At 41.4% G+C, this 16,253-nt stretch overlaps 1 protein-coding gene across 1 annotated transcript; it reads left to right on the top strand.

Moving 5' to 3' along the window:
- Positions 1-833: 833 nt before the first annotated feature.
- ADGRF4 (adhesion G protein-coupled receptor F4) lies at positions 834-13,724 on the top strand. Its single transcript, XM_055574666.1, has 8 exons — positions 834-920; positions 2,149-2,203; positions 5,142-5,293; positions 6,253-6,504; positions 7,973-9,352; positions 11,974-12,015; positions 12,453-12,512; positions 13,677-13,724. Exons 1-8 carry the CDS (start codon positions 834-836, stop codon positions 13,722-13,724), a joined length of 2,076 nt encoding a protein of 691 aa, XP_055430641.1.
- Positions 13,725-16,253: the final 2,529 nt, after the last annotated feature.

Below are 16,253 nucleotides of genomic sequence, written 5' to 3'. Positions count from 1 at the left end.
AGTTTCAGCTTCAACATTAGTCCTTCCAATGAATATTCAGGACTGATTTCCTTTAGGATTGACTGCTTGATCTCCTTGCAGTCCAAGGGACTCTTAAGAATCTTCTCCAGCACCACAGTTCAAAAGCATCATCTTGAAAGTTACAGGAGAATTATATGTAAAACATACAGTTATTTTAAGACAACTCATACTGGTACTTCTGTTACTTCTCTTTGTGAGGATCAGTTAAAAATCTATCCTAAACAATATTGATACTGAAAACTGCCTTCTGTGCCCATCCACCGATTGGTTGCCTACGTGAAAACTTCTTTCTGCCCACACTATAAGACTGTGAATTCCACAGTTCTATTTCAACACCTATGCAAATCCATTACCGACTTTGCCTGTCATTTTGCCACGTTCCCTTTCCCCTGCTCAGACTTGTTCTACAAGATGATGGTATAAGTCAAAACATATTTTCCCTCTGTTCATTGGTTAGGCGCTCAAAGACAATTTTAAACTAAAAGACAACTTGGAAGCCTTCCTATAAGTGCCCGTGGATCGTCATCTCGGCAAAGGGCACAGTGGTGTCGTGAAAGTCCCTCTTAGTCTTGACTGCAACTAGGAAGGTTTTATCCAAGATCCTTGAGTTTTGTCTGCTTCGGGACACAGTTTGCCTCGGGAGCCTAAATGGATAAGAGTGAGTGTATCTCCATTGGAGCATAAGGAAATTTACATTTGCTGCGAACTCGGTGGTTGGTTAGCTGACTAAATATTAGGTTAGTTATGTGGTATTGTCATCTTCAGCTCGATCCACCCTTGTCTATTGCAGGTGAAGATCTTCGTGTGTGAAAATGAAGTCCCAGGCAACCACAATTTGCTGTTTAATATTATTTTTGGCCACAGAATATTCTCAGAGTAGATTCCATATCCACGCAAAAGTAAGTTTGATTAATTCTTAGGTGGTCCCAAGAGAAATCAATCAGGTCTCTGAGATGATTAATTTATGATAAATAACATGTCATTTCAAAGAAATTTTCAAATGATTACAATGTTACCCTTTCTGATGGCAACTTTCTAAAGAAAGGGACAATGAAAAGTTGAGAGTTGGCTGGGGCTTGTGACGGTACCGTATTATTGTCACAGGGTGCGACAGTCTAGTAGAAAAACCACTTTGCAAGCCATGGAGTATGTAGACAGGCAACTCTTGAGAGGCAGAAGCACTAACTTGGCAGTCAAGCAATTTAGGTTCAAACCTTAAGTTTATCTGTTAGCCGCACAAGTTGCTTCAATTCTCTGGGTCTTAATTTCCTTACCATAACACGAAGAGTGTCTTTTCCTCTTTTAGATTTTTACAGTCCTTTATAGCTACAAGGTGCTTAGTCAGGAAGTTGTGTCTGACCCTTTTGTGACCCCATGGGTTGTAACCCCCCAGGCTCCTCTGTCCGTGGGATTTCCAAGGCAAGAATACTAGAGTGGGTTGCCATTTCCTTCTCCAGGGAATCTTCTCAACCCAGGGATTGAACCCATATCTTCTGCACTGGCAGGTGGATTCTTAACCACTGAACTACTAGGGAGACGCGGGTTTGATCCCTGGGTCAAGAAGGTCCCCCTGGAGAAAGAAACGGCAACCCACCCCAGTATTCTTGCCTGGGAGATCCCATGGACAGAGGAGCCTGGCAGGTTACAGTTCATGGGGTTGCAAAGAAGTCGGACACCCTTAGCAACTAACAACAGCAACATAGCTACAAAAAGATTCTATTATTGCAACCTAGCACTCATTCCTAGTATCTTCTCACTTCTTTCTCTGTGTATCGGGTGGACCATATTGGTTCCCTATCATAGCTACAGTTAATATAAGCAGAGAACAGTTTAGTGCTCTAATTGTCGCCATTGTGCTCTCCATGGGTCCTTAAGCTCTCCAACAGATGTACCCAATCCCCTGACCTTCAGAGCCTATGTGACCACACCCAGTTTCTAGCCTTCACTGGGGGCAGCATGTTCTCTGCCAGGGCTCACATCCCTTCAGCAAATTCCTGCAATATCAAATGTCATTTTCTTTCTAGTCCTGAACACATTTTCTCTTCATATTCACATGGAGTCTCTAAGTTGAGATGAGAGAGAAGAGTCCCACTGTAAAGAAAACCTTTGAGAATTTATGTTTTACAGGATGGAGATAAACTTCAGGGTCCTGAAAGAAAACCCAAGACTGGAAGAATTCAAGGTATGTAGCTACAGAACAGTCTTCTTCCATTTGAAGCCTGGGCAGAATAAAGGAAGGGCATGGATATTGCAGATCAATCCCCAGACCACAAGTTTTCACACTGAATAAGAATCTCAAATAAGTTCTAAATGTTAAACATCATCAATAGATTTTCTTGCAATTATACTATTACCCACGGCATAATCAATGAAACAAGTTGGCAGATATTCATACATGTTCTAGAATAGTAGATGAGCTGCTGCTGCTGCTAAACTGCTTCCGTTGTGTCCGACTCTGTACGACCCCATAGATGGCAGCCCACCAGGCTCCCCCATCCCTGGGATCTCCAGGCAAGAACACTGGAGTGGGTTGCCATTACCTTCTCCAATGCATAAAAGTGAAAAGTGAAAGTGAAGTTGCTCAGTCATGTCCGACTCTTAGCAACCCCATGGACTGCAGCTTACCAGGCTCCCCCATCCCTGGGATTCTCCAGGCAAGAACACTGGAGTGGGTTGCCATTTTCTTCTCCAATGCATAAAAGTGAAAAGTGAAAAGTGAAAGTGAAGTTGCTCAGTCATGTCCAACTCTTAGCGACCCCATGGACTGCAGTCTATAAGGCTCCTCCATCCATGGGATTTTCCAGGCAAGAGTACTGGAGTGGGGTGCCATTACCTTCTCCAAGAATAGTAGACTAGAGTCCCTTTTAAAACTCAAAAGGGAAATCTGAACTAATGAGCTAACAAGAGGCAGAAGAGTGAAGAGGACAGGATCATTCATTCCTTCATTCAAAGATACTTTCAAGGTTCTTAAAAGCATGTAGCACTCTGAGGCTGAGCGATCTATTCAGTGATGTAATAGGTATCATGTTGGTGAGATTGACAGAGGATGAGATGGTTGGATGGCATCATGAACTCAATGGACATGAGTTTGAGCAAGCTCCAGGGGTTGGTGATGGACAGGGAAGCCTGGTGTGCTGCAGTCCATGGGGTTGCAAACAGTTGGACATAACTGAGCGACTGAACTGAACGGAACTGGCAAGACTGGTTACTCTGGAGAAGTGAGAGACAAACTGTGGAATCATCATGAGAAGTAAGATAGTGAAATCCTCCGGTTCTCATCCACGTAGATTACTGGTATCTGCACAGTCATGGCCAAGTATATTTCTGGGGGCAAATACAAATCTATACAGATTTGGAGCTAAGAAAGGAAAGAGGAGAGAAATGTATCTAATATGCATTGAACATTTACGACAACACTGACCCAAGTGCTGTACAAGATGCTGTCTCATTCAATGTTTGTAACAAGAATATGGCATTACCTCCAAACTATATGAATGAGGGAATTGAAATGCACTTGGCTTAAATAAATTGCAACAATAGATACACTTGGGTGGATGTCAAAGAAAGATGCAAAACAACCTGCTTCTATTCTCCTGTCCGAGTAATAAATATTTGTCATCAATATTCTTTGGCTCACAGCCAATAGGGCACTTCAGTTTGTATTTATTTCAATACCTTGATAATTCTCAGTATCATCTACTTCTTCCTACTGCCCTGCTGCTATCTGAAGGCAGTTCTTCCTGGGAATACTTCAGCAGCTTCATCAAGTCAATCCACTCTCCTCCTGGGCCAAATTAGGCTGCCGCCAGTTTTTTTGAATAAAGTTTTATTGAAATCCAGCCATGCTCACTCATTCACACATGGTCTTTGATTGCTTTTATGCTACTAAGCAGAGCCGAGTATTTGTGACAGAGACCATATGGCCCTCAAAGCTGAAATGTTTACTCTCTGGCCAGCTTTGTTGTATTTAGCAAAGACATAGAATGTCTGGTGAAATTTAAATTTCAGATAAGCCATGAGTGATATTTCATGGGTTATACATAAATGAAAAATTATCCACTGTTTCACTGAACATTTTTAGTCAGTTCTCTTTATTCGTGGATTCTGTGTTTGCATCTTCTCCAAATCAGCACTCACAGAGCTCTCTGAATTATTAACAGACATGCACAGAATAACAGAAAAATGGTCAGCCAAGGTGCATGTTCTCAGTTGAATGAGGTGGCACTTGACCTTCCTACTATAAACAAGTGTTTTTTGTGGTCTATGTAGTGTCACGTGTTTTGTGGTTTTGTTTTTAGCTGGTGATTTTGCTGTTTAAAATCGCCCCCAAATATAGTTCCAAGGTGATGTATAGTGTGCCTAAGAGGGTTGTGATGTGCCTGATGGGGAAAATATATGTGCTGGATAAGCTTTGTTAATATGTTGTCACGAGTTATAGTACCCTTGGCTGTGAGTTCAATGTCAGTGAATCAAAAGCATATATTAAATAAGATGTCTTTAAATGCAAACACACAAAACAAGCTTATATAGTGATATATTGATTGGTTGGTGACAATGTTGTGAGCAGAAGCTTATAGGAACCTAATCTTGTATTTCTCCTAGAAGTGATGGTTACGTATTCACTAATTCAGCATTTGTGGCAGTGACTTTATAGATTGTAACTGCTGCAAATGGGAATTGAGTGTATCTGAAAACAAAACCAACATTTAACTGGCATTTAACCTGTATTTTATCTGGCAACTCTATTTACCTGGTCCTTTACAGAAAAGTTTACTAACTCCTGCTCCATGCATCGTTAATTATCTTTCACAAATCGAATCATGTTTCCTGGTAACCCTCATATAAACACAGAATCCAAGGTCTTTCAGGACTTGACCCTGCTTTCCTCCCCACCCTCATCTCTTGCCACTCTCCCCTCAGACACTCTGAATCAGTTTTTATGAATGACCCTCCTTTTCACATGTTCTTCACTCTGTCTGGATATCAGCTGGATATCACAGTCTGCCTGGCAGGTCTTAGTGGTCGCCTTCTCTGGGAAGCAACCCCCAAGCCCCAGGAAGGAGTTAGATGTCCTTGTCAAAGTGTGGAAATGCTAATCAGTCCTCTTTCTCTCTTCTAAGAAAAATGCCATGGACCTTGCAGCACTTCTTCTAATTGCAGCCAGCCCTGTGCTCAGCACTTTCATGGAGAAATAGGATTTATCTGTAATGGAAACAAGTGGCAGAAATCAACTGAAACATGTACAAGCCTTTCTGTGGAAACACTCTTTATGGTGATGTATTTGCATATTTGCATCTTATTTGCATACTCTACAAGAAACATTTTAAATGTTTTCTGTTCAGCATGACAATAAGTCTCAGATCTGGACTTGAGGAATTCTGCAGAGTGGGTTCAAATTTGTTTCTTATCATCCCTTCCTCACCCAAACTCTCAACCACTTTATTTTGCCTTCTCAAAATCTTTACTCAAAAACAAACAAACAAAAAAAGATCTGAAATTCATTCAGACAGTGACAAACACTTAGAGATTAAAGTTTTAGCTTTAAAAATGGATTTTCATACCTCTTATGCTAATCAATTAAGCAACTGAATTTGTCTACAGTTAAATTCATTTTGATATCTTTTTCTCATACTTTCAATCACTTGACCAAAGGAAGACAAGGTGTGTGTTCCAGAAAGAATAAAAATCCAATGAATAAAACAATTCTCAATTAAAATATTTTATGTTGTATCCTTTCACTTAGCCACTGTTTCCTTCTGCCTCTCCTTCATCCCTGTAGAAGCACATTTGTCTCTGCATCTCCTAAAATGTCAAGGGTTTTTAGAATAGGAGTATCAATACAGTCTCTGTCACTTCAGTTCAGTTCAGTTCAGTTGCTCAGTCATGTCTGACTCTTTGTGACCCCAAGGACTGGAGCACGCCAGGCCTCCCTGTCCATCACCAACTCCTGGAGTTTACTCTAACTCATGCTCATTGAGCCGGTGATGCCATCCAACAATTTTATCCTCTGTTGTCTCCTTCTTCTGCCTTCAATCTTTCCCAGCATCAGGGTCTTTTCAAATGAGTCAGTTCTTCACATCAGGTGGCCCAAAGTATTGGAGTTTCAGCTTCAGCATCAATCCTTCCAATGAATATTCAGGACTGATTTCCTTTAGGATGGGCTGGTTGGATCTCCTTGACATGTTGGGTGCTTAATCATTTTTGAGTGAAATAACCATCTTTTTACAACAGGACTCAAACAGTGCATCACGCCTCTCCGTGGCAGCACCGTCTATAACTCTGCACATTCTTGACTACCAAACCCCAGAGCCCATCAGGAGTGTAGCTCAAGGAATCCAAAAGAATTGCCCACTGGATTATGCCTGCATAATTAATGCTGTGAAATCATCAGAAGCAACGTCCGGAAATATTGCATTTATAGTGGAGTTACTAAAAAACATTTCTACAGATTTGTCTGATAATGTCACCCGAGAGAAAATGAAGGTATTTGTTAATTTCATTCAAAAATCTTCTGACAGTTTTTTGTTTCAAAATCTTTCACTTTAATAGTTTCAAAATAGTTTTCAGGGTAAAAGCTACCATAACCAGAAAAACAACTCATTTCAGTTTTGGGAGTGGATTCTTCCTAGTTTATGGATGTTTTCAAGAAATAGTGAAAATGAAAGTCACTCAGTTGCATCCAACTCTTTGTGACCCCATAGACTCTACAGTCCATGGAATTCTCTAGGCCAGAATACTGGAGTAGGTAGCCTTTCCCTTCTCCAGGGGATCTTCCCAACCCAGGGATTGAACCCAGGTCTCCCACATTGCAGGCGGATTCTTTACCAGCTGAGCCACAAAGGAAGCCCAAGAATACTGGAGTGGGTAGCCTATCCCTTCTCCAGCAGATCTTCCCAACCCAGGAATCAAACCGAGGTCCCCAGCATTGCAGGTAGATTCTTTATCAACTGAGCTATCAGGGAAACCCCTTTCAAGAAATAAGAACATTTTCAATACAGGTTTTTGTACAGACTGAATATTTTCAAGGAACTATCACATAATGATCCTGTGAGGAAGATTTTGACTACTGTAAAGTTTCCCAAATTTTATTTTTGTAAAATGTAATTATACTGAGAAATGTTAGCAGAGGTTTCGTTTCTTAAAAGAGAGATCTGTAGTACAGCAGATATAGGAATTCTGGGGTAAATGAAGCCAAGTAGGTCTTATGGCAGGACTTTATAGAGCTTTAAATGTGTTAATAAACTTTGGCACTCTTCACAAGGGTGGAGGGAAGAATAAGGATATGGTGTGCTGTACTTGGATTTCCATAGGACTGTTTCTTCCTTAAACAGTCATTAATATCTCATGGAAAACTTGGGTTATACAAATTGAAGTTGGAAATGCTGCCTGGGGCATATAATAAAGCAGGCAACCCTTCTCTGTAGTTCATCTCATTTTATTTCATCTTATTTGCTTATTTCATTTTATTTTATCTTATTTTTTTTACTTTATATTTATTGATTTTTTGAAATTGGGGTATAGTTGCTTGACAGTGCTTTGTTAATTTCTGCTGTACAGCAAAGTGAACCAGCTTCAGGTATACATATATCCCCTCTGTTTTGGATTTCCTTCCTATTTAGGTCACCACAGAACATTAAGTAGAGTTTCTTGTGCTATACAGCAGGTTATCAATATCATCAGTTACCTATTTTATCCATATTAGTGTATATATGTCAACCCTCAATCTTATTTTATTTCATTTCTTTTTATCATATTTTGTTTTTAGCATTTCTAATTTTTTTCCTCTCTCTGAAGTCCTACTAGTATGAGATTCTAGTAAACAGTGAATTTGAAGAGAAACATGTCAAATAATATCAAATCGTCTGATCTTTAGAAACTTGAGGTTTTAGAAATCAACTTTGTGCCGCAGTGTGTACATCCCCAGTATTGTATCCACTTTTCTCCACTGCAGAGCTACAGCAAGGTGGCCAACCACATCCTCGACCCAGCGGTCATTCCAAACTGGGCTTTCATTCCAGACAAAAATGTCAGCTCCGATTTGTTGCAGTCAGTGAACTGGTTTGCGAGGCAACTCCACATCCAAAATGAACCTGAGCACATTGTGGATGAATTCTTCATTCAGACGAAAGGGTTCCCCATCAACAATAATACCTCAGAGAGAAGTCTCCGTTTCTCCATGAACTTGAACAACACAGTGGAGGGTATCCTAGGAATCATAGAAATTCCCAGGCAAGAGCTGTGGAAGCTGCCTCCAGATGCATCCCAAGCTGTTGGCATAGCTTTTCCCACCTTGGGGGCTGTCCTGAAAGAAGCCCACTTGGAAAACGCCCGTCTTCCCAGGCTGGTAAACGGACTGGTCCTTTCAGTGATTTTACCAGAAAAATTGGAGCAAATCTTATTCACCTTTGAGAAGATCAACAAATCCCAGAATGCCAGAGCCCAGTGCGTTGGCTGGCACTCCAGGAAAAGGAGGTGGGATGAGAATGTCTGTGAAACAAAGTTGGACATCAAGAATAGAGTGAAATGCCGGTGTAATTACACCAACGTGATGATGTCTTTTTCCATCCTCATGTCCCCCATATCTGTGGACAACAAAGTCCTGGACTACATCACCTGCATTGGGCTCAGCGTCTCCATCCTTAGCTTGATTCTTTGCCTGATGATTGAAGCCACCGTCTGGTCCCGGGTGGTCATGACGGACATATCATATATGCGACATGTATGCATTGTCAATATAGCTGTGTCGCTTTTGACTGCCAATGTGTGGTTCATCTTAGGCTCCAACTTTAACAAAAAGGCCCAGGACTACAACTGGTGTGTTGCGGTGACATTTTTTAGCCACTTTTTCTACCTCTGTCTGTTTTTCTGGATGCTCTTCAAAGCCCTGCTCATCATCTATGGACTGCTGGTGGTTTTCCGGAGGATGATGAAGTCCCGCATGATGGCCATTGGCTTTGCCGTTGGCTATGGGTGCCCATTGGTTATTGCTGCCACCACTGTGGCTAGCACAGTGCCAGGGAAAGGCTACGTGAGACGTGGTGCCTGTTGGCTTAACTGGGATGACACCAAAGCCCTTTTAGCCTTTGCCATCCCAGCCTTGGTCATTGTGGCTGTGAATCTCGTTGTGGTTTTGGTTGTGGCTATCAACACTCAGAGGCCCTCTATTGGCAGTTCCAAGTCTCAAGATGTGGCCATAATCCTGAGGATCAGCAAAAATGTCGCCATCCTCACCCCACTGTTGGGACTGACCTGGGGTTTTGGAATAGCTACCCTCATAGAAGGCACTTCCTTGATATTCCACATAATCTTTGCCCTGCTCAATGCTTTCCAGGTAAGTTCTGGGAGAGAGACTTATTTTACTGATACTATTGATACTATTAGCTACTTTTTATTTACAAAATATTATTACCTTATAATTTGGTATTCTGGCTATACAAGAAAATATGGCTATGGTTTAAAAATACAGAACACCACATATTCCTTCCATTTCTGTTCATATCTTAGAGACATTTATCTGTGACATCTCTCTGTCTATTGATTGTCCAGTTGGATTTCGATGATCAGGCTGATTGGGTAGGCATCTCCTTTTGTCTTTTCTAAAGTTTCAATGTGACAAGACATTGACCTTCACTTATGGAGGACTAGTCTTTGGTAGGGATGTGTGAGGCATGTATTATGCCTCAAAACAAGCACAATTTTTATGCTTTCTCAAGTAGTCTAGGCAATCTATGAAATAATAGTCATTTTTCACAGCATGCAGAGATGGTCCATGCCACTCACTTTGGATGTTAATCAATCAGGGATTCTCATACTCCTTCCCTGCTATTCTCTGTAAAATAAATGTCATTTGTTATTCACAGAAATGGATCCCAGCAATGTCACTTTCTCTGGTCCTCAGACTTCTCCTCTGTAAAATAAAGATGGATCTAAAATGATCTCTAATGTCTTTTCTTGCTTGACATGCTTGCTTTGATAAGATTATCCATCTAAAAGTCGTTCCACTTCATCTTGGCTACTAAGCCACTTTTAGGAAGCTGTCATTAGGCTGCTTTCTGCACCCATGAGTAATAGAAAATTTAGGAAGTTTATATATATATATTTATTTATTTAAATACGTCTATTTATTTGGCAGTTCTGGGACTTAGTCGCAGCAAGTAGGATCTAGTTTCCAGACCAGGGATCAAACACAGACCCCTTGCATTAGTGGTGTGGAAATCTCAGAAGGTTTATATTTTTAATATATTTTAAATCAGGAGCTGGCAAACTGTGGCCTGCTGCCTGTGTTTGTAGATAGTTTTATTGAAATACACCTTACACATGGGCTTATATACACATCTTTTTATTGAAAAAGTTTTATTGAAATATACCTCACACACACACATTTTGCCTCTGGTGGCTTGAGTGCTACAGTGGGAAAGGTGAGATAGTCGGAACAGAGGCTGTAAAGCCTGCAAAGCCTAAAGTATTTATTATCTGCTTCTTTTCAGAAAAATATCTTCAAAACATTTTTGACCAATGCTTTAAATTAAATATAACTGTTTAACAAAGCAACAAAGTATTCCATATCACTATTACTCTACTTAAAAACCTAATGTGAAATAATAAAGCCAACTTTACAGTAATTCCAACTCAGTACAATTATATATCTTACTCATAATTTCTTAATAACTATGCTGCTACTGCTAAGTTGCTTCAGTCGTGTCCGACTCTGTGCGACCCCATAGACGGCAGCCCACCAGGCTCTGCTGTCCCTGGGATTCTCCAGGCAAGAACACTGGAGTGGGTTGCCATTGTCTTCTCCATTGTGTGAAAGTGAAAAGTGAAAGTGAAGGCGCTCAGTCGCGTCCGACTTGTAGCGACCCCGTGGACTGCAGCCTACCAGGCTCCTCCATCCATGGGATTTTCTAGGCAAGAGTACTGGAGTGGCTTGCCATTGCCTTCTCCGTAATAACTATGGAGAACATTTATTTCATTCTTTCCTCTGTATTGCTTTAAAGAGAAACTTTTTCTTAAGGTTTTCTTTGGGAGTGGGATCAAAAGCTCTTGGACTCACATAAATCTCCCCTGCTCTTGAAGTTATACTCATTACCACTGACCTCATCCTACTTGTACTTTGCAATTTAATTAAACCCCAGGAAATTTTGTTCTGCATTTCTCTTTTGGATCATTTCTCTTTCTATTTTCTCGATGGAAAGACAATTTCTAGACTCCCTTTAGTTACACACATTCCATTTTTCTAAAACAAGCGTTCTCTGTGACTTACAATTAAGCATTTTCAGTTTTATGATCAGTGTTTCTTCTCCATGAAACCATCCTTAGAAACCAGGCTTCCCTTCACTCTTGTGGCAGTATTCAGATTTTCCTTGGACCCCCAACTCTCATGACTTAAAAGAATTGACTGGCAATTATTCTGACTTTGTAGGTGACCAGATAATTTAAACTCCAAGAGACCCTGGTCTTATGGGTTTCTTTAGACTTCTCTCTCTTTTTTTATGCAGTAACTTATTTCACCAGTTTTAGAGACTCTAGCTGCCTGTTTCTTGACTTTTCCATTGAAAGTAGACTACAATACATTTCATTTTCCCATGACACCTTCCCTGATTGTGACTTTGAATGACAAAATTTTATGTGTATGTTACTATTATCATGAGTAAGAACAACCACCTTAATACCTGGGAAGAAAGTAAACAGATTTAATAAGTTTGAAAACTATCCTACATTTGAAGCCATTCAAGAAATATCAGTCACTCTCATGCACAAGCTTGAAGGTGGTCCTCTTTTTTTGAGGTCCATTCAAAGAAAACACTCATTAGTGCAAGAGAATCAGTAGACACTGAGGTTTCTAATATATGATAACTATCTTTGAAGGAATCTAGAAGAGTGATGTTAAAATAACTTCTGGATTATGGTCTGCAGAACTGTCCCTCATACTTTTGTTGAATTCTGTCACAGGGGTTCTTCATCTTGCTGTTTGGAACCATTATGGACCACAAGGTAACTTGAATTTGTGTCACTCACTGTAAATGTTTTTTCCATGTGGTTGGGGGGAGCAGGAGGATGAAGCAGCCTTGATCAGAGAGGATGTGGAGAAGAGTTGAGTTTGTGGGGTGGTTCAAGGTGTCAGCTGCAGGGGGTTGGCGGGTGGAAAGGGAAGAACCACACTCTGTCTTGTCCTGCTCCTTCTTAAGTCAACTGGAGGTTATATTTGAACATAGCCGGTGAAAAAAATAGAAACCATGACCAGAACTTTAATCTTAATCCTAAATCTAGTTATGATTACACCTCAACTTTTATCCAAGTTTCATTATTTTCCAAGCATGGTGCTGAAACATCTGATGCTGCTTCTGCCAGAGTTGCTGGCCTCAAAGTTTCAGGACCCAGGTCTAGACCTTGAGGATGTTGTCATTTCTTCACTCTCATTGCTTCTTTAGATACGAGATGCTTTGAGGATGAGGATGTCTTCACTGAAGGGCCAGTCAAGGGTAGCAGAGGTAAGCCTCTCCCTTTCAGTCTCAATACTGGAAGGTCTGTGTTCTCAGTAGAGTCATGGAGAGACAAATACTATAGCTCAATATTGGGGATTTGTTAGCAAACAGAATCATAAGGGCATACCTTTATTCATTCATTTCTTCAATCAACAAATTTGAAGTATCCTGCTAGAGCTTAGGGTCACTGGAACATACCCCTCAAGAAAAGTTTCCAGGGAATTCCCTGATGGCCCAGTATTTGGGACTCCATGCTTTCACACTTGGGCCTGGGTTTGATCCCTGGTTTGGGGAACTAAGATCTTGCAAGCCCTGCAGCATGATGAGAAAAGAAAAAAAGCAAAGTTTCCATACTGGTTGTATTTCAACTAAATACATTTGGACCACTGAGAGAGAGACGATGTGAACGCGTAGACCATAGATTCATAAAATGCCAGAGCTGGAAATAAGACGAGTTAGAAATGAGATACTAGACCACCCTTGTCATTTCATAGGTAAGGAAACCAAAGCCCAGAGTACTTATGAGATTTTTACCAGAGCAACCCAGTAATTTGTGAGAATTAGCATTCTTCCTGCCATGGGCTTCTGCAGTGAACCACACTCCCTTGAACTGCAGTGTCTGTGTATCTAAAGATTTTGAAGATGACTTTTGACCTAGTTATCTGTCTCATCAACCACCAACTGAAATTGCTACCATTGTTATATTAATGAGAAAGAAGTCATTTACTCAATCAACAGTTTCTCAATAAGAGCTGCTTTTAAAACAAACAAAAAACTCTCTGGAGATATACAGAGTCAGAATTTACAGTCAGCTAGTACTTAGAGTGACTTTTAGTGCCAAAGACCATCAATTCCAAGACAGGCATTTTTTATCCACCTTTGCATATTTCTGAAATTGGAACACATTGGGTAATCAGTGGCATGCCATGACTTAATTGGCAAGTTATTTTTTCATGTTCTTCCTCCGCAGACATAAAATATAATGATGTTGCTTACAATGTGAGATTCAGTGAAATATGATAATTTAATTCAGGGTAGCTGTGTCAACTCTGGTACTTCATGTTTCCATTGTTAAATGTTTATCTTCAGTCAGGTATAGACATAAATCTATGTGCATTCCAGTCAATGCCATTCTTCACAGACATCAGTGTTATTTTTTTCCCTATTTAGAATGCATCGTTAAGCCCAACCTATGGATCTAAATTAATGAATCGTTGAAGATAAGACGTGAGTATTAAAAAATCAAGGAGAAGCTTCGGGAAGGGAACTGGGGATATCTTTCAGAGAATGGAAACGTCTTTATTGCCGAGCACATAAATGAAAATACACACATCTTTAAAACCCACGTCAGCTCAGTTTACTTGATCAAATGTTAAGAATACATTTTTTTTTTTTTTTTTTCTGTCCTCAGTGAGAGGATGCAGTCATCATCCACATTCTGATACAGGATACATCTTGATGTTTCAGTTCAGTTCAGTTCAGTCGCTCAGTTATGTCCGACTCTCTGTGACCCCATGAACCGCAGCACACCAGGCCTCCCTGTCCATCACCAACTGCTGGAGTCCACCCAAACCCATGTCCATTGAGTCGGTGATGCCATACATCCATCTCATCCTCTGTCGTCCCCTTCTCCTCCTGCCCTCAATCTTTCCCAGCATCAGGGTCTTTTCAAATGTGTCAGCTCTTCACATCAGGTGGCCAAAGTATTGGAGTTTCAGCTTCAACATCAGTCTTTCCAGTGAACACCCAGGACTGATCTCCTTTAGGATGGACTAGTTGGATCTCCTTGCAGTCCAAGGGACTCTCAAGAGTCTTCTCCAACACCACAGTTCAAAAGCATCAATTCTTCGGCGTTCAGCCTTCTTCACAGTCCAACTCTCACATCCATATATGACCACAGGAAAAGCCATAGCCTTGGCTAGACGGACTTTTGTTGACAAAGTAATGTCTCTGCTTTTGAATATGCTGTCTAGGTTGGTCATAACTTTCCTTCCAAGGGGTCAGCGTCTTTTACTTTCCTGGCTGCAGTCACCCTCTGCAGTGATTACACACACCTTAATTCCATCGTGCAGTGAGTGTAGACACTTACAGCAGCCCCATTGTTGAGAAGGAAATCTTAATTGATTGGAATCACAAAGCAACAAGCACGTCTCTCCCTAAAGAAGCTGGTGTTCAGGATCATTCCTAAAGGGATGAGGGTGGAGTTGCACAAATCAGCTGCCTACTCACAGGCACTCTCTGAGACTTATTTCTACACAGGTGAGATCAGGGGGAAACAAATATTAGTCAGTCGTGCAGGGCAGGATGAGTCACACAGTGGCAGCCTGAAGCCAGAGAGGTAAAAGCAGAATGTGGGCAGGGTGATGGAACTTGCTGTGCTTTTGTCTCGGAGAGGTGTCCTGCCTTTCTGCATGGATACCAAGGAGTCTCTGACTCTTTTTTTAAACACCACCCAGCAGCAGGCACAATCTCTTTTACATTCCTTTCCTTTCTGAATCATGGCCCATCTATTGAGCAATGGGGCAAAGGAAGGGGTTGAAACAATCTCATGGAATGAAAGACTCTCTGAGTTGGAAGAAACTTTAAGGGCCCTCCTGGATTAGAGATTACGCAAACCTGCTGTCATGCTGCTGTGGACATTGGCACGTGGTGCCCAGAAGAGGGAAGAGGCTCTTTCATATACATTGACTGGCATGTACCGGGTGCTATGAAAACAGAGGGGAAAACACTGGTATATTGCCCTTAGTTAATCGCCTTCATGTTTGAATTTTAATTTTAGAACTTTAAAGGGGAGGATTCAGTAGAACTTTGAAGAGCTAACGCCCCCAACTTCTGTCCATTTCCTAGTCCATAGGGATCTTCCCTGGTGGGACAGTGCTTTAGAATTTCTTGATTAGTAAGTAAGGAGAGGTAGTTCAGATGACCAAGTAAAGCTGATCTTTCCATTGTTGTTGTAAGTCATTTCTGACTCTTTTGCTACCCCAAGGACTGTAACCCACCAGGGTCCTCTGTCCATGGGATGTCCCAGGCAAGAATACTGGGGTGGGTTGCCATGTCCTTCTCCAGGGGATCTTCCTGGACCAGGGATTGAACTCACGTCTCCTGTATTAGCAGCAGATTCTTTACCACCGAGCCACCAGGGAAGCCCAATCTTTCCATCAAGGTTCTAATTTGATCTGTTTGGGGAAGCTTCTTAGACCAGCAGTCCCCAATCTTTTTGGCACCAGGGGTTGGTTTTGTGGAAGACATTTTTTCTATGGACCGGAGGGTGGTGATGGTTTCAGGATGATTCAACCCTAGCCCTAACCCTAACCCTATTGTTATTACATCAGCTCCACCTGAGATCATCAGACATTAGATGTCAGAGGTTGAGGACCCCTGTATTAGACTATCTTGGGTGGAGGAGGCTGGGCCACCTGGGGATACGATCGCTAACCATTCTAGAGGAGAGGTGTAGATGAAGTCTCCACTTTAGCTAGCTCAGCGTATCTGGCTGACTGTATCTGTAGCTGGAGACAACCAGTAGAAGACAAAGTCAGGGACTGTACCACTTAGGAGAATCAGAGGTGCTCAGTGTTTGGCCAGTATCAGGAGGAAATGGAGGAAGGAGGTGGAAACACACCAACACCTTGCCCCACAGAAATGCTCACCACCTCATTCTTCAGCTTTCAACCTCTATTTCTGAACCTGTGAAGTGGGGGGTGGATGAGGATTGCATTCTTTCAGCACATCTTCAGTAGGTGACCC

This window comes from Bubalus kerabau, chromosome 3, assembly GCF_029407905.1.
Source record: "Bubalus kerabau isolate K-KA32 ecotype Philippines breed swamp buffalo chromosome 3, PCC_UOA_SB_1v2, whole genome shotgun sequence".
NCBI lineage: Eukaryota > Metazoa > Chordata > Mammalia > Artiodactyla > Bovidae > Bubalus > Bubalus kerabau.
This window is presented reverse-complemented; position numbering and strand designations above follow the sequence as displayed.